Source organism: Oryctolagus cuniculus, chromosome 6, assembly GCF_051225735.1.
Source record: "Oryctolagus cuniculus isolate XC-2025 breed Fujian yellow rabbit chromosome 6, ASM5122573v1, whole genome shotgun sequence".
Taxonomy (NCBI): Eukaryota; Metazoa; Chordata; class Mammalia; order Lagomorpha; family Leporidae; genus Oryctolagus; species Oryctolagus cuniculus.
The window spans coordinates 60,990,040-61,008,925 of record NC_142872.1 but is presented as its reverse complement, the minus strand read 5'-3'; the positions used below and the strand labels follow the sequence as shown (position 1 = coordinate 61,008,925).

The window sequence follows — 18,886 nt, the reverse complement described above, 5'->3', positions numbered from 1 at the left end:
AATTCAGATCAGTGCAGGGTACTGCCATTAAGCTAGTAAAGTCAACCATAAAAAATGTTTAGAGAGGGTGGCTTGGAGATGAAATCTTCAATCAGTGAAGTAAAAAATATGATGAGAGCATTTAAAAGCAGAATACATCAAATGGAAGAAGAATTTTCTATCTGGAGGACAAGAATTTTGAAATGACCCAATCAGACAAAAATAAAGAGAAAAGAATTAAAAAGAATGAAGAAAGTTGATGTTAAATATGGGATACCATTAGATGACCAAGCAAAAACTGGAAGAATTCACCACCACCAGGCCATCCTTACAAGAAATTCTGAAGGACATTCTGCATTAAAAGTAAACATCGTGAAACACATGTCTCCACCAAATTCACTAACAGAGCAGGTAGAATCATTATCCAATCAACAAAGGACAGGTCTTAGTTCTTATCTATCAATATTAATTTTGCATGTAAATGGATTAAATTCACCAACCAAAAAACTTAGGTTGACTGAATGGGCAAAAAACCAAGAACCCACTATATGCTGCCTACAAGAAACTCACTTCATAAAGATACACACAGACTGAAAGTGAAGGGCTGGAAGAAGACAGACCAGGCAAATGGAAACCAAAAGCGAGCTGTAGCTATCCTGCTGTGAGATAAAACAGACTATAAATCAAAAACTGTAAAAAGAAGTTATATTTTGATAAAAGGTTCTATTCAGCAAGAAGACATAACAATCATAAATGTATATGCACCCAACACAAAACCATTCAGATATATACAGCAAATACTATTAGACCTAAAGGGAGAAACGGATTCCAATACAATAATAGTGGGTGACCTCAACATTCCACTCTCATCAATGGGTAGATCATCCAGACAGAAGATCCATAAAGATACAAAAGAATTGAAAGATACTTTTGAGCAAATGGACATAACAGACATTTACAAGACATTTCATCCAACAGCCTCAAAATACACATTCTTCTCTTCAGTACATGAAACATTTTCTAGAATAGACCACATATTAGGCCACAAATCAAGTCTCAGCAAATTTTAAAAGACTGAAATCACACCATGTATCTTCTCAGATCATAAAGGAATAAAACTAGAAATCAGCAACAAGAAGAATGATAGAACACACATAAATACTTAGAAACTAAACCACATGCTACTGAATGATCAATGGGTCATTGAGTAAATTAAAAAAGAAATAAAAAACTTTTTTGATATAAATGAAAATGAAAAAACAACATATCAAAACCTGTGAGATAAAGCAAAAGCAGTATTAAGAGATAAGTCTATAACATTAAGTGCCTACATTTAAAAAGAGAAATGTCTCAAATTAAAGATCTAATGATATATCTTGAAGACTTAGAAAAAGAAGAACAAACCAAACCCAAAGTCAGCAGGAGGCAAGAAATAATAAGGATCAGAGCAGAAATAAATGAAATTGAAACTTTTAAAAAAGGGGCCGGTGCTGTGGCATAACAGGTTAGGCCGCCACCTGAAGGGCCGGCATCCCATATGGGCGCCAGTTCAAGTCCTGGCTGCTCCACTTCCAATCCAGCTCTCTGCTATGGCCTGGGAAAGCAGTAGAAGATGGCCGGCCCAAGTCCTTGGGCCCCTGCACCCGTGTGGGAGACCTGCAAGAAGCTCCTGGCTCCTGGCTTCGGATTGGCCCAGCTCCAGCTGTTGCAGCCAATTGGGGAGTAACCAGCATATGGAAGATACACCCCTCAACCCCCGAGTCTCCTTCTCTCTCTGTGTTACTCAGAGTTTCAAATAAATAAATAAATATTTTATAAAAAAAAGAAACTTAAAAAATGCAAAATATCAACAAAAAGGTTAGCTTTTTGAGAAGATAAACAAAACAGACAAACCTCTAGCCAGACTAACAGAGAGAAAAAGTTCAAATAAGTAAAATTAGAAATGAAATAGGAGACATTACAACTGACACCACTGAAATACTAAGGATCATAAGAAATTACTATGAAGAACTATACGCTAATAAACTGGAAAACCTTAAAGAAAATAATAAATTCCTGGATTCATATAAGCTATCATGATTAAATGAAAAAGATGCAGATAGCCAAAACAAACCTAAAACAATCAATGACACTGAAGCAGGAATCAAACATTTTCCATCAAGGAAAATTCCAGGACCTGATGGCTTTACTACTGAATGCCACAAAACATTCAAAGAGGAAGTAACTTCCATACTCTTAAAACAATTCCAAAATATTGAACAGGATGGAATTCTGCTAAACTCTTTTTATGAGGCCAGCATTGCTTTGATACCAAAACTAAACAAAGACACGAAACAAAAAGAAAACTACAAATCTATATCCTTAATGAATATAGATGCAGGGGCCGGCGCTATAGCGTAGCGGACAAAGCCGCCACCTACAGAGCCAGCATCCCATATGGGCACTGGTTTGAGTCTCGGCTCTTCCACGATCCAGCTCTCTGCTGTCGCCTGGAAAAGCAGCTGAAGTGGCCCATGTGCTTGGGCCCCTGCACCCACGTGGGAGACCCAGAGGAAGCTCCTGGTTCCTGGCTACGGATTGGCTCAGCTCCGGCTGTTACGGCCATCTGGGGAGTGAACCAGTGGATGGAAGACCTCTCTCTGAGCTCTCTGTCTCTCTTCCCTCTGTGTAACTCTTTCAAAAAAAAAAATAAATAAATCTTTTTAAAAAACAATGAATATAGAAGCAAAGATCCTCAAAAAAATACTAGAAAATCAGATCCAAAACTACATCAAAAAGATATTACATCACAGTCAAGTGGGATTTATCCCAGAAATGCAAGAGTGGTTCAACATTCACAAATCAATAAATGTCATAAGTCACATTAGTAGAATGAAGAACAAAAACCATATGGTCATCTCAAGATGTAGAGATAATATTTGATAAGATTCAACACTCTCTCATGATAAAAAAAATCCACAAAATGGGTATACAAAATTTCCTCAAAATTATAGAAGCTATATATGACAAAACAACAGCCAATTTATTGAATGAGAAAAAAACTGAAAGCACTTCCCCTCAGATCTGGAACAAGACAAGGAGGTTCACTTTTGCCACTCCTATTCAATATAGTACTGGAAGATTTAGTGAGAGCAATTAGAGAGGAGAAAGAACTAAAGAAGGTCAAAATTGGAAAACAGGAAGTCAAATTATCCATGTTTGCTGATGACACAATATTGAACGTGGAAAAACCTACATATTCCACCAAAAAGCTGTTAGAATTGATAAACCAATTCAGGAAAGTTGCAGATTATAAAATAAACATATGTACAAAAAACAGGTTTTTTTGTATGCTAACCATGAACTCAGAGAAAGAGAAATCAAGAAAGAATTCCCATTCCCAATCCACAAAAAGATCAAATATTTAAAAAAATCAAATACTTAGGAGTAAATTTAACCAAAGAAGTGAAAGATCTCTACAACAAAAATTAACAAACACCGATGAAAAAAATCATCAAGGAAACAAACAAACAAAAAAAAAACAAAAAAAAAAATTCCTTGCTTATGCAGGAATCAGTATCATTAAAATGTCTATATTACCTAAAGCAATCTATAAATTCAATGAAATCCCTATCAAAATACCAATGACATTCTTTACAGAACTAGAAAAAACAAACCTAAAATTCATATGCTATCACAAAAGACCCCAAATATTCTAAGCAATCCTGGACAAGAAAAATCAAGCTGGAGGCTTCACAATACTTGACTTCAAAGCACACTACAAACCTATATAATGAAAACATCATGGTACTGGCATGAAAACCAATACACAAATCAATGGGACAGAATAAAAAGCCCAGAAATTAATCCAGATACATATAGCCAACTGATTTTTGATAAAAATACTCAGACCATACAGTGGAGTGAGGATAATCTCTTCAATGAATGGTGCTGGAAAAACTGGATTCATATATATATAAGAATGAAATTAGATTCCTACCTTTCACCATATACAAAAATCAACTCAAGATGGATCAAAAACCTAAGTTTAATGCCTGAGACTAGAAGAAAATGTAGGGGAAACACTCCAAGACATTGGTACAGGGGATGACTTCTTGTACAACATCCCCAAAGCACAGGCAACAAAATCAAAATTAAACAAATGGGACTATATCAAACTCAGAAGCTTTTGCACAGCCAAGAAAACGATCAATAGAATGAAGAGACATCCAACAGAATAGGAAATAATATTTGGGGGCCGGCCTTGTGGCGCAGGGGGTTAATCCTCTGCCTGTAGTGCTGGCATCACATATGGACAGCAGTTCTAGTCCTTGCTGCTCCTCTTCCAATTCAGCTCTTTGCTACAGCCTGGGAAAGCAGTGGAGGTTGGCCCAATGCTTGGGCCCCCACAACCGTGTGGGAGAACCAGAGGAGGCCCCTGGCTCCTGGCTGCTGACTGGTCCAGTTCTGGCCATTGCGGCTATTTGTGTAGTGAACCAGCAGATGGAAGATCTTTCTCTTTGTCTCTCCCTCTCACTGTCTGTAACTCTGCCTCTCAAATAAATAAAATCTTAAAAAAATATTTTTAAACCACCTATCTGATAAAAGATTAATATCACAATATATCAACAACTTAAAAAGCTTAACAATAAAAAGACAAGCAATCCAGCTAAGAAATGGGCAAAGCACTTCAACAGACAGTTCACAAAAGAACAAATACAAATGGCCAACATATATATGAAAAAATGCTCATTACGGAAATGCGAATCAAAACCACAATAAGATATCACCTCACCCCTCTCAGAGTGGCTAAAATCTGAAACACAAGAGAGTTTCAAATGCTGGCAAGAATTTGGACAAAGGGGAACACTTATACACTGTTGGTAGGAATGTAAATTAGTGCAGCCACAGTGGAAAACAGTGTAGAGATTTCTTAAAAATCTAGAAATAGACTTGTCATATGATCCAGCAATCCCACTACTAGTTATATATCCAAAAGACTTGAACACAGTGTATCAAAGAGATACCTGTACCACCATGTTCCTGGCAGCACTGTTAACAGCCAAAATGTGGACTCATCAAGGTGTCCATCATCAGATAATGGATTTAAAAAAAAGGTTATATATACACAATGGAATATTATTCAGCTATAAAACAGAATGAAATTCTACCATTTGCAGCAAAGTGGACACAACTGGAGGACATCATGTTGAGTGAAATAAACCAAACCCAGAAAGACAAATACTCCATGTTATCCGTTATATGTAGGAGCTAAAATTTTAAAAAATAAAAGAAAGAAATGTCTGTGTGTATCAGTGTTGCTGCAAATATAGTTTTATAAAACCTTATTTTATAGCTCTGTGAAACCAATGGTTAAGAATGTTATTCTACTATAGTTTAAATGATCTTTGATTACTCTAAAATTTACTATATATGGGTGGAACGGTTATTTTTCCATTCAATTACTGTTTACAGTTGTTTATATTCCCACTAGAGTTTTTTTTAACTTGTTAAAATTCTTGTTCTTTTAAAAAAAAGTTTAGTAAGGTTTACAAAGCAAATTTTCATTCTGAAGGCTCAATTCTTAGTCTTACAACCATGTAACTTCACGACCCCGAACAGTTATATCCTGTCCACAGAATAGGCTCTATTAAAACTTGGGAGCCAGTCCAGACAGGGACTGAAACTCCATTTTGCACCTTTCCTGGAACTCTGAAGGCTCAAGAACTGTTGTAGTCGTCTGCCAGGAAACAGCATCAAGGGAGCTAGTCATCACAAAAGGGCCTTTGTAAACTGTCTGCTACAAATTATAGCAATCAACCCTCCCTAAAACCAGCACTCTGAAACAAACTACAGCTCCCCTGACTTTTCTGAGTTAAAGAATTTCTTCTTGTTTCTCACAAATAATTCACCTTTACATCCTTGAAGTTATTTGCTTAACTCTTTCTTTCAAGAAAAGGGGAGATTTTCATTAGCGAGGGTGAATGAAGCCCAAATGATACCATAAAATTAACATATGCTGAATAAAATTAAGCATGTTGTTCATTAACATCTGTGGAATTGTTCAAGTAATGCTAACCAGAAGAATTTTATTCAAGTCAACTGGAAGTGAATAAATTAAATGTCATCCAAACATTCAACCGTGTTTGATTAACTAGGTCCAAGAAGAAAACTGTCCCCTGCTGAGTGCCAGCAAATATATAAAGCCATTGTACAGTTGCTTACAAACAGTAAGCTCACAAATAAGGGTTCTTCTATAGAGAACAAGAGAAGAAAATGTGGCATAACAAGACAATACCAATTCTAACACTGGTTCCCCTCCTCATAGTCAACAGCTGATAAAATGGAAATGGGGTCAATTTACCATATGACCTCTCTTTAAGGACATCCTCATCTCTCAACATATTTATTCAAGTGGAATCTAGTCAACAGATCAAAGATGAATTTATAAAATAGAGTTCAAAGTCAAAGAGGTACAGGCAATTGGTTTAGTAGTTAAGATGCTGCTCGGAGGGACTGGTGCTGTGGCACAGTGGGTAAAGCCATGGCCTGTGATACCAGCATCCCATATCAGAGTGCAGGTTCAAGTCCTAGCTAATATTCTGATCCAGCTCCCTCTAATGTGGCTGGGAAGGCAGCAGATTATGGGACTCTGTCATTCATGTGGAAGACCTGGATGGTTTTCCTGGCTCTTGGCTTCAGCCTGGCCCAGCTTTGGCTGTTGTGTCCATTTGGGGAGTGAACTAGCAGACAGAAGATTCTCTCATTCTCATTCTCTCTCTCCCTCCCTCCCCGTCATTCAACCGTTAAAATAAATAAATTATATACACACACACACACATATATATATGGTGCTGCTTAGATTGCTTGCATCCTATATTGGAGTATGAAGTCCCAGGTTTGCTCCTGATTCCAGCTTCTTGCTAATGCATATCCTGAGAGGCAGTAGATGTTGGTTCAAGTGGTTGTTCCCTGCCACCCATGTGGGAGACCTGGATTTAGTTTTGAGCTCCTGACTTTATCCTATCCCAGCTCTGGCTGATATGAGTATTTGGGCTTGAGGGAACCAGTGAATGAGAGATTTGTGTTTCTCTCTCTCTCTCTCTCTCTCTCTCTCTCTGTGTGTGTGTGTGTGTGTGTGTGTGTCTGCCTTTCAAATAAATGAAATTAAAAAAAAAAAGTCAAAGAAAAGCATGGCCCAAGCTCTAGGATGGTTCCTGTGAATCTGGGGCAGCTCCACAGCCCCAAGCTCCAAGATAGTCCTTGTGAATCCAGATCCCAGACTTCCTGTGTGCTGATCCAGACATCAAGGTGAGCCCACCTGAGGATGCCAGAAGCAAGCCTGTCCATGTATTTCTTCACTTGACCTGCCCACAATCTCCAGATGAGTTGATTAGCGAAGGGCTTTCCATGGCAAAACAAGTCTACAAAGCCTGGAAGATATGTCTATATTTTCAAATACACAGACACCAATGCAAGGCCACAAGGATTATGAATAACCAAGGAAACTGATATCACCAAAGGAACAAAAAAAATACCAGCAACTGGCCCAAAATAAATAGGGCTCTATTAACTGCCTGACAAGGATTGTGAAAGAGAGAGAGAGAGAGAGTTATAGACAGTGAGAGAGAGAGAGACAGAGAGAAAGGTCTTCCTTCCGTTGGTTCACTCCCCTAATGGCCACCACGGGCCGGCGTTGAGCCAACCCAAAGCTAGGAGTCAGGTGCTTCCTCCTGGTCTCCCATGCAGGTGCAGGGACCCAAGCACTTGGGCCATCCTTCACTGCAGAGGATTAGCCAAGTGAGCCACGGCACCGGTCAGACAAAGAATTTTTTAAATCACCTCAAAGAGGCTTGGGAGAGACCTCTCCCAGAGACTCTCCTGGCTCTGGCACCTGGCTTAGGATTGGTGCAGCTCCAGCCGCTGCGGCCAACTAGGGAGTGAACCAACAGATGGAAGACCTTTCTCTCTCTGCCTCTACTTCTCTCTGTGTGTGACTCTAACTTTCAAATATATAACAAAATAAATCTTAAAAAGAAACAAATATAGTTGTATGTATAAAAAGTAAGGATGACAGCTGCAGGCAGTATGAAGGTTCCCTAAAATATTAAAAACAGAAATCTCAGGCCGGCGCCTTGGCTCACTTGGCTAATCTTCCGCCTGTGGTGCTGGCACCCTGGGTTCTAGTCCCGGTTGGGGTGCTGGGTACAAGTCCTGGTTGCTCCTCTTCCAGTCCAGCTCTCTGCTGTGGCCCAGGAGGGCAGAGGAGGATGGCGCAGTGCTGGCCGTAGAGGCCGTTAGGGGTGTGAACCAACGGAAAGAAGACCTTTCTCTCTGTCTCTCTCTCTCACTGTTTATAACTCTCTGTCTCTCTCTCTCTTTCACTGTCTAACTCTGCCTGGCAAAAAAAATTTTTAAAAAATCAAATTTCATATAATCCAGTAATCCCACCTCAGATACAGCCAAAAGAAATGAAATCACTATCTTGAAAAGATATCTGCATTACCATGCTCACTGCAACACTATTCACAACACCCAAGACATGGAACCAAGAGTCCATCAATAAAGAAATTATCACACACACACAATGGAATATTATCCAGTCTTTTAAAAGGCAGATATTTGGGCTGGCATTTTGGCACAGAGAATTAAGCCATCACTTGCAACATTAGCATCCCATATTGGAGTGCCTAAGGAGCAAGGAGTAGAATGGGGGCTCCCAGGGGCTGGGGAGAAATAGAGTGGTTGTTGGTCAAAAGGTACAAAGCTTCAGTTATGCAAGATAAGTACATTCTGGAGACCTAATATACAGCACTGTGACTATAGTTGATAATGTTGTACTGCGTACTTAGAAATCTGCTGAGTAAATCTTAAATCTTCTTACAACACATATAGGGTCTTCAAAAAGTCCATTAAATGTGTACAATGAAATTATGCATGGATTTTTAAAATTTCTGAACTGAAATGAACTTATCTTTTAAAATTTTCATTCAGAAGGCCGGCGCCACGGCTCACTAGGCTAATCCTCCGCCTTGCGGCGCCAGCACACCGAGTTCTAGTCCCGGTCGGGGCGCCGGATTCTGTCCCGGTTGCCTCTCTTCCAGGCCAGCTCTCTGCTGTGGCCCGGGAAGGCAGTGGAGGATGGCCCAAGTGCTTGGGCCCTGTACCCCATGGGAGACCAGGAGAAGCACCTGGCTCCTGCCATTGGATCAGTGCGGTGCACCGGCTGCAGCGCGCCAGCCACAGAGGCCACTGGAGGGTGAACCAACGGCAAAAGGAAGGCCTTTCTCTCTGTCTCTCTCTCTCACTGTCCACTCTGCCTGTCAAAAAATTTAAAAAAAAAATTTTTCATTCAGAAAATTTTTCAGAGAGAGAGCATGCACATGGCTCTCATCTGTTGGTTCACCCCCCAAATAAAATATTCATCTGGGGCTGAAGCCAAGAGCTGAGAATTCAATCCAGGTCTTCCAAGTGGGCGGCAAGAGTTCAGTTATTTGAATCATCACTGCTACCTTTTATGGTCTGCACTAGCAAGAAGCTGGAGTCAGGAGCCAAAACCAGAGCTGGATTATGAACCCAGGCACCCCAAGATCGGACACAAGCATCTTAATCAGCACTTAACCGCTAGGCTGATTCCACTTCCCTACAAATTTTTAAGTACCCTCAAATACATTAAACATGTGTTATGAACCTTAGATATACATAAATTTTATTTGCTAAATGCACCTCGAAGTTGGGGTGGAAAGCAGTCAGGAAAAGCAAAACTATAAATACAAGTACAGCCAATGGCATAGTCCTTGCTTGCCTTGGTGAGAGTGGCGTTTACCGATTCCCTCTGATCTATATGCATTTAAGCACCTGCTGGTAAAGGCATTTCCTTCCCCACATTCTTTCCCTCATCTTGTCTCACTTTTGTCCTAACCTAGTGTTTGATGGGAGACTAAAAGCAACCAAATTGATCCGTCAGATTATAATGGCTTTCATGGACGCATTATGATCTTCCTAGGTGGGGAGCTAAATAAATCACCTCTACATACCAAGACAAATTTCCTTGAAATATCTCAAAAAAATTTTTATTAATTTCCCAGAGAAAATTTTTCGTGGCAAGCAAAAAAGAAAACTGTTCTATTTAGCCTACACAGCGTTCTAAAGTAAATAAAAGAAAACAGCATAAACCTTTTTTACAGTACTCTTGGCTTACTGGAAACTCCCTACAAGTCAAACAACTTGTTTGTATCAAATATATAGATCTAAGCATTTTTGTCATGAAAAGCAATGTCGCTCAGCAATGACAGTACTTCAATGGCTGCAATACAGCTAAAGTGCCTTAAAAATTTTTCATGGATGCAACTGGAAACCATTATACTTACTGAAATAAGCCAATCCCCAAAAGACAGATATTATATGTTTTCCCTAAAATGTAATGTATTGGAGTGAAATGGACATTTTGAAATTCAATGACTGTTTATAGCCCTTATCTCTTCTGTTGAGGAACAGTGTTTTTTTTTTTTTTTTCACACTACTTGTTGAACTCTTTTACTTAGTGTAAAGTTAACCTTACAATCATTGTGTAAACTGAAAGTAGATTTCTGTAAAAATTAAGAGTGGGAATGAGAGAGGAAGGAGGAAGAAGGGTTGGAGCGTGAATGGGAGAAAGGGAAGTATCACTATGTTCCTAAAGCTGCATATATGAAATACATGAAACCTGTATAGCTTAAAGCTTAAAAAAGAAAAAAAAAAGTTAGTATTGAAAAAAGCTTCTCAGAAAATTAAATATGAAGACCTTGAAATTCCAGTAATCATGATTATAACAAAAAGGCTCTTTTTGATTATTATAGTTTCTTTATAAATAACTTAGTTTTATGCATAATTACTAGTATCAACACTATTTTTGAAGAAAATAACTTCTGCTTATATTTTAGATCTTCACTATTTCATGTGCATTTTAAGTGTACCAATTAGCAATACCATTTTAATAAACAAATCACACAAGCATGCTGAAGTGAACCAGTTCCCCATAGGTTTCATTTTCTTTGACCCTTTTATTTATTCACATTGCATATAAACAAAGCAGAGTCTCCCTTTCACATTCATCAAATTATAGCATGTATTTTTCTGAAATGAGAAAATACTGTGGAAATAAAAATGAAGCAGGCACAAAGAAAAGGCTCTGCTTGACATTATTCATTAAATAGGCTTTGATGGTTATAGTCATGAGTAATATAAATAAACCATCATTACCCGGCTCAGCATTCTAGCTATACCTAACTTCTAAACTATGATAAAGGGACACATGCAGAAACAGGAATTTCTTTGAATTAATAAACTCTTGGTACCTTTTCACAACCACTCAAAGGAGTGACAAAATCAAGTCACTTAACATAAGATCAATTAAAAATATGCTTTCAAGGAATCAGCATATCAATTACTATATATGCAAAAGTAATCACTTCAGAGAAGTTTGAATAGAAACAACAGTTGTATATCTGGGTCAGTTTACCAAGTCATTTAATCCTCAAACTAAAGAAATCATCTGAACAAAAACTTTTGATTTTAGCAAACTAACAGCAAAGGCAGCTGGCAAGCCTCCAGTCATTATAATACCTGGTTCAGAGAAAGTATCACTAATATCATCATCCTTGTCATCTTCATAATCCTCTTCCTCTTCTTCTTCCTCCTCATTTTCAGACAGTTCATGCTCGCTGCCAAATCCTTCATCATGGTCCTCATCATCAACATCTTCCTCGTCCTCCTCATCTTCTTCAGGACTGCATTTGGTTGGCTGCTCACCCAAGTTGTCGGAGACAAAAAGAGAATAATTGTGCTCTTCTTTTTTCTGGGATGAATTTGAGATGGAAGTGCTGGCAGAAAGGCTGCTACTCTCTCCTGCTGCTACTGACCCAGGACCCTCCTGGGGCAGCGGACTGAGTAAAAGTTCCTGGGTTTCTTTAAAAGGCAAGGCAGGAGTGGCATGACCCTGAAGGGGCTCCACTCCTTTTCTCTCTTGTCTCTTTGCTACTGCACCACAGTAGCATGTGTTCTCCTTTGCTGCATCGGAGTGCACCTGGCTCAACAGGGGCCGACTCTGTTGCACTGGGTTGATCTTTACCTTTGCCTTTTTTACATAGTCTTTACATTCAACATGGAAGTTCACCTTTTCATTATGATACATGTTGGTCTTCACCATGATTTGTGTGCTTGACGTGGGTTTGCTTGCTTTTTGGACACAATCTGACAAAGGAACCTCAGACTGAAGAGTCTTAGAAGAACACACAGGGGCAGCTGCTCTGCTTGTGATCTTTTTACCAGGGAATGAGGAGGGCAAGGGATTTTGTTTGACACTGAAAAGCGAATCTGGATAATAAAGGGAATCAGAAACAGACTGAGAGTCCTCACTATTTAGCTGGGCCAAAGTTGGAGTTTTACTTATGACCTCTTCATCTTGATAAGGGCTAGAAAAGTCATCAAGACCCAAGTAATCCACTTCTTTTGTTCCCCAGATGTCACAGCTGGCTAGTTTGGTGTATTTTGTTAAATCTTCACAGTATGTATCCCACTGTTCCCAGTTTGAGGTTAAGGTGCCCTCGTTATCCAGGACATCTGTGAAAGACTCCAGATTTTCAATGTCTTTGCAGTCCTCCAAAGAAAGGAAGTTGTCTCTAGGATTCTGTTGGTAGTTCATCTCTCTATCCTGAGAAAGGTTTAGAAAAAGAAATCACACACCATATTTTAGGAAGGAAATATTCACCACCAACCTCACTCCCATATACCAAATTGATAATTCACAACGTTAACCTTTATTTTAAGATAAAGACTACTGACATGGCACTTCACCATGCCACAGAATATCATTTCTTTCACCAAGGGAGGGAAAAATACGAGAGACTTAGGAATGGTTCAAATATCAAAAACTCAAGCTTTACCATAAGCGTTCTTCCTTATGGTAGGTTTTGGAGCTTTGTCCTTACAAATAAGCTTCAATTAAGAAGCAAATAATCAAGACCTTATCTTTATTACAGAAGAAATTGTCTTCTTAAGGAGCAACTTCAGTAAAGAGACAAAGAGCGATTCAAAGACATTTGAAGGCATCAACAGAATGAGAAAATCTTTTCCAAGACCTTACAACAACTTTTGAGCATGGAGAGTAAAATATTACTCATGATTCTAGAGATGTGATTCTGAAATGTCAGTAAGACTGCAGCCATGGAAAAGAATGAAGTTTCACTCTATTGTACTAACACGAAAGGCTGCCCACCACATATTTTTGTCAAAAAGACTAAGTTATAAAACACTGTATCTATAAACATATCATCCAATTCAAAACATAAGCATGCTTACATATAAATATACTCATATGCTCATATAGTCAGTGGAAAAACTGTCAGCAGCAACTACCCCTTGGAAAAAGATTTGGAGGATAGAGGATCAGGAAGGAAATGAGAAAGTTTCCAGTTTTCTAGTTTCTTCTAACTGATTTGATTTTGGGCTGATTTGTTTATTTTGGCTTTTTTGTTTTATTTCAGCTTGTATGTTCATCTTTGTGTGCTTTTAAAGCTTACTGAACTACAGTTTACATATCATAAAACCCACTGACTTTAACTTACAGATTTGTGCCCGTTGTTCAATTATCATATACCTCTAGTGTTGTTTTTTTTTTAAGATTTTATTTATCTTTTGAGAGGTAGAGTTACAGAAAGAGAAAGCAAAAGACAAAGAGAAAGGTATTCCATCCTCTGGTTCACTCCCCAAATGGCTTCTATGGCCGGAGCTGAGCTGATCTGAAGCCAAGAGCCAGGAGTTTCCTTCTGGTCTTCCACGTGGGTGCAGGGGCCCAAGCATTTGGACCATCTTCCTCTGTCTTCCTAGGCAATTAGCAGAGAGCTGGATTGAAAGAGGAGTAGCCGGGACACAAACTGGCACCTATATGGGATGCTGGCACCAACAGGTGGAGGCTCAGCCTATCACGCCATAGTACTGGCCCCTATACCTCTTTTTTTTTTATTTACTTCTTAAATTATATGTAACTAGAAATATTTTTAAAAGATTTATTTATTAATTTAAAAGGCAAAGGTAGAGACAGAGATGGATACAGACAGAGACAGAGATCTTCCATCCACTTTCTCACTCCTCAAATGCCTGCAATGGCTGGAGCTGGGTCAGGTTGAAACCAGGAGCCAAGAACTTCATCTGGGTCTCCCACGTGGGTGGCAGAAGCCCAAGCACTTGGGCCATCTTCCACTGCTTTCCCAGGTGCATTAGCAGGGAGCTAGATCAGAAGTTGAGCAGCCAGAACTTGAACTGGTGTTCACAGGCTATGCTGGGGTTAGAGGCAGTGACTTAACACATGATGCCACAATGCTGACTCCCCAGAATTATCTTTCTTTCTTTCTTTCTTTTTTTTTTTTTTTTTACAGCCAGAGTGGACAGTGAGAGAGAGAGGAGAGAGAGAGAGAGAGAGAGGTCTTCCTTTGCTGTTGGTTCACCCTCCAATGGCCACCACGGCCAGTGCGCTGCGGCCGCGCACCGCGCCTATCCGAAGGCAGGAGTCAGGTGCTTCTCCTGGTCTCCCATGGGGTGCAGGGCCCAAGCACTTGGGCCATCCTCCACTGCACTCCCGGGCCATAGCAGAGAGCTGGACTGGAAGAGGGACAACCAGGACAGAATCCGGTGCCCCGACCGGGACTAGAACCCAGTGTGCCAACGCCACTAAGCAGAGGATTAGCCTATTGAGCTGTGGCGCCAGCCTCCCCAGAATTATCTTTAAAACATTTTTCTAAGGAATTTTAAGTGTCAATTTACCTCAAGATTAAATAATTTTATTCATGAATTGCTTGGAATTGCTATTGGTCTCACTTTCTCTATGTCATACACCTTATTCAATGTCATCATCCCTTAATTTTCCAGTTGAGAAACCCTTAAGTAACTAGGCATATTTAAAAAAGACAGCTTCCCAGGCTGATGTTGTTGTGTAGCAGGCTAAGCTGCTGCCTGAGATGCCAGTATGCCTTATGAGCACAGATTTGAGTCCCAGCTGTTCCACTTCCAATCCAGCTCCCTGCTAATGTACCTGGAAAAGCAGGAGAAGATTGCCCCAAGTGCTGGGGCCCTTGCAACCCACATGGGAGACCTGAATGGCGTTCCAGGCTCCTGGCACAGCCTCAGCTGTAGTGGCCATTTGGGAAATGAACCAGTGGACAGAAGATCTAACTCTGCCTTTCAAATAAATAAATAAAAATAAAAAGTTCCCCATGACCCTCATCAAAAACCTTTTCTTGAGCCCAGCACTGTGATGCAGTGGGTTAAGCTGCCACCTGCAGCACTGGCATCCCATACGGACACTGGTTAGAGTCCCAGCTGCTCCACTTCTAATCCAGCTCCCTGTTAATGTGCCTGGGAAAACAGATGAAGGTGGCCCAAGTGTTTGGGCCCCTGCACCAGAAGCTCCTGGCTTCTGGCTTCGGCCTGTCCCAGCCCTGGCTATTGTGGCCATTCAGGGAGCAAACCTACAGATGGAGGACTTCGTATCTCTCTCTCTCTTTCTCTGCCTCTCCCCCTCTCTTTCTGTAACTCTGCATTTCAATTAAATAAATAAATCTTAAAAACAAACAAAAAGAAGAATGAAAGCTGGCCCAAACACATCCATTTTTCTTTTCAGGCATTTATAAGTTAAAAACTCTACCATAACACTTTCACCCCAAACCAAGCAGAAAGCAAGAAAATGTTGCTTACCAGTTCATACATAAAATCTGGATCTGAACTGTTTGCTAAGAGATCTGTGCTCATCAGAGTCTGTTCCGAAAAGGTGTGACTTCGAAAGGCATCCCCGAAAGGCGGATCCATTCCGCTTACACTAGGCTACAACAGAATTTTCAATTTAGAAAGTTAAAAGACTACTTCAAGACAAACTGATTACATGTAAGCCCCACCCCTACCAAGGAACATTTTCAGAAAAATTTATTTTTTCTGCTGTGTATTATATTTAAGAGCTTTTACTTTCATTAAACTGTGGGATTTTGTTAGAAAAATACCTATGATGCACTAAAAACAGCAAAAATTGGAGTAGCATTTGTTAATAATAGCTAACTTCTAAAAATTAGTTTAATTAGCCACCAGAGTCAGCATAAAGTACCTAGTAAGTATTCTGATTTAGCTCTAGGAATATAACAGTTCTTCAAATCCTTTTCTAACAACACACTCTGTTTTAATTACCTGAAATAGAGATTTTCCTATCCTTTCTTGGGCTCTGCAAAGGTAGCAAATCCATGTCTACACTGTACTCCTAAGTGAGTCCAACGTCTTCTTTCCCAAAACAATGTGGAAGACAATTTGGGCATCTCTAGTCTAACAAATAGGATCAACAAAACACTCCAAAATCTCCCGTTAAGATCAGTAATTCAGGCATGACCTCTGTAGCCTTACTTCTGATCCCTGAAAAGGATACAGTCCATTCTAAAATTAATAAGAGAAAAGGACTCAACATCCAGAGTTAATGCTCCTTTTTTTCCTTCCTTTCTACATTTCAACATGTATACAAATTACTCCAGTCAAGTAAGGACTCACACTCCTAAAGTGGTTCAAATAACAGAAAGGCCTCATTTTGAATTTACCTCTAAAGAAGGAAGAGAATGAGTAAGAATACAAATTTTCTCTTTGTCTTTTTATTATTCTGCTAGTTTCAGGAAAATTTAAAAATAATTTTCATTTATTTGTTTAGCCTTTTCTATTCATATACCTTCTGGCTACTATAAGCTGGCCTTTTCACATACCCTTCTCATCCTATTTTTCTTCACTGGTACTTTCTATTACTTTTTTTTCCCCCTCTCTCTTATTTTCCTCCATTCTTCCAGGTCTGCAAAGCTTCTCTTCCTAGAAAATTTTAGCCTGAGAAAATAAGTTTTATAGCCTTAAATTCCAGTATTCAATAAATAGCAAACTAAACCTTGAATGGGTGAGAACTCTTGAAGGGGATATGCAGTCTATACGAAGCAGGCATTAGGGTGGAAGTGGGCCTCTGATCCTTTTATTGGTTGGCAAGTCCCCTTTCTTCGCCTCTGCTGCCTTGTCACCAAATAATCCCAGCAAGTTGTTGATTTCCTGTGCTCAAAGGATAAGCTCTATGTAAGAGTTCCTGCCAGATGATTATTTCTACCTTTCTCCCCAGCACTATAACAAGCAGTAAAGAAGATTTAATCCCTGGAAGGGGATGGGAAGAAGTTTGGGTAAGCAGAATGGAGACTAACAGGGCTCCATTTATTGTTTTAGCGATTGCCTCAAACCCAAACTGATGATTTTGAAGTAGCTGCCATAATATAAACAGATATTATCATTCTTTGTAGGAGGTAGAGGAGTATATATGTACATAGCTGAGTTGGGGGAGAGGAGAATTGAGGTCCTTCACCATTTCCATTTTACTTCTGAATTCAACTGTCGTAAATGGAAAGGAAGAGTTGGGGGAAAGGAGGAAGTCACAGGAGACAGAAATGAGATTTCTGTGGCATACTGTCAGGGGTGTTGGTTTAACCCTTACAAAGCCACCAAATCTGTCCACCTTCTAATCTACTTATTGATCATGCTCCCTGTGTCAAGTTCACTAAACGTCAACAGTGTAGCAAAAGAGGAAACAGAAGGCAATGGGAGGAAGGATTTGTACTCAAAACTAGCTGAAGAGAAACAAGATGTCTTAAAAAGACATTAAGTCCATTCAAGACTCAGATGACAGAACCAATGGTATTGACTTTCTGCGGGGAAAATTACAAAATTCTGCATCTACCCCATATGATTTACCTGAGGCATTTCCAAGCCCAGATCCTGTGAGTCCGATTCCAAACTTCTTTTTTTTCTCGTTTGTAAACTCCTTTCCAGCTTTACTTTCAAATTCCAAGAACAAAGATGATTCTCACAATAAATGGTAGGTTTCCCCAGAATGCCTTCAATTCAATTTCTTGGATTACTGCTTTGCCTTTTTTTTTTTTTTTAATAATTCTGTGCAATTCTGTCAAACAACAAAAAGTAACTTCACTGAGCTCCATTGAAAACAAGTTGATCTTTTGAAAACATTAACAAAAAATTATTGTACTTTTAATAAGTCTTTTAGTTGCATTATCTAGACTACTCTGAAATTCACCATTCCTTCCTACTTGTTTCTAAAATAGTGCTAATCAATCACCAGTCAGTAACATTAAGAAAAAAATCACTCAAAAGTAACATAGCCCTATGTCTCCTGCCATCTGAAAGATGTACTATACTTTAAGTTAACCTCTCAATCACTTTATAATAAAACATTTCTCAGCATTTAATTCTTCTATTGTATAATCATTATTGCTGAATTAATCTATCTACATTTTATAATTCATAAATCCACAAGAATAATAAATTCAGAACAAGCAGCAATGTAATTTAATATATTCTATACATTAAATAAGATCACATTTGTAGTGGTATATGCTAACATTATTCTTTGGCTCATAAATAAAATCTGCCCTTGAAGAAATAATTATTCTGGCAAATTTTTATCAGGCACACGTTGAGGGAAGAACTGAAAATGAGGACTACCTTGCACAGGGATTTCAAGGGTTAACATAAACAATACTGCAAATTATCTGGCATAGGGTCTTGAAAATATAGACTTAAATGTTAGTTTCCTTGTGCTCATCTGTGAAGACCTTAATCGGGAAGAACTAAACAGTTATACCCACTTAATCTTCTCTTCCTAGATCAGTGGTTCTCAAAGTACAACCCAAGATCAGCAGCATCAACGTAAGAACTGGTTAGAAATGCAGTCTTGGGTCCCAGCCTCAATCTACTAAAATGAAACACTAGCAGTGGGGCCCAGCAATGTGCTTTAATAAGCCCTTCAGGTGATCCTGATCCTCTAAAGTATGAGAACCACTAGCTCTATCCTTGTTTTCAGTGTAGACACAGTGTCATT

General features: G+C 39.2%; 1 protein-coding gene across 4 annotated transcripts in view; it reads right to left on the bottom strand.

Moving 5' to 3' along the window:
- The window catches only part of CREBRF (CREB3 regulatory factor), an 89,000-nt gene that overhangs the window by 41,576 nt on the left and 28,538 nt on the right, over positions 1-18,886 (bottom strand). For 3 of the 4 annotated variants that reach the window (XM_008255394.5, XM_089336215.1, XM_070076424.2), the window contains 3 exons: positions 17,743-17,950; positions 15,688-15,813; positions 11,563-12,649 (listed from right to left, as the gene is read on the bottom strand). In XM_008255394.5, the coding sequence (XP_008253616.3) occupies positions 11,563-12,649; positions 15,688-15,813; positions 17,743-17,751 (1,222 nt within the window). In that variant the 5' untranslated portion in view covers positions 17,752-17,950. The remainder of the gene's footprint in view (positions 1-11,562; positions 12,650-15,687; positions 15,814-17,742; positions 17,951-18,886) is intronic. The other variant, XM_070076425.2, reaches the window with a different exon arrangement.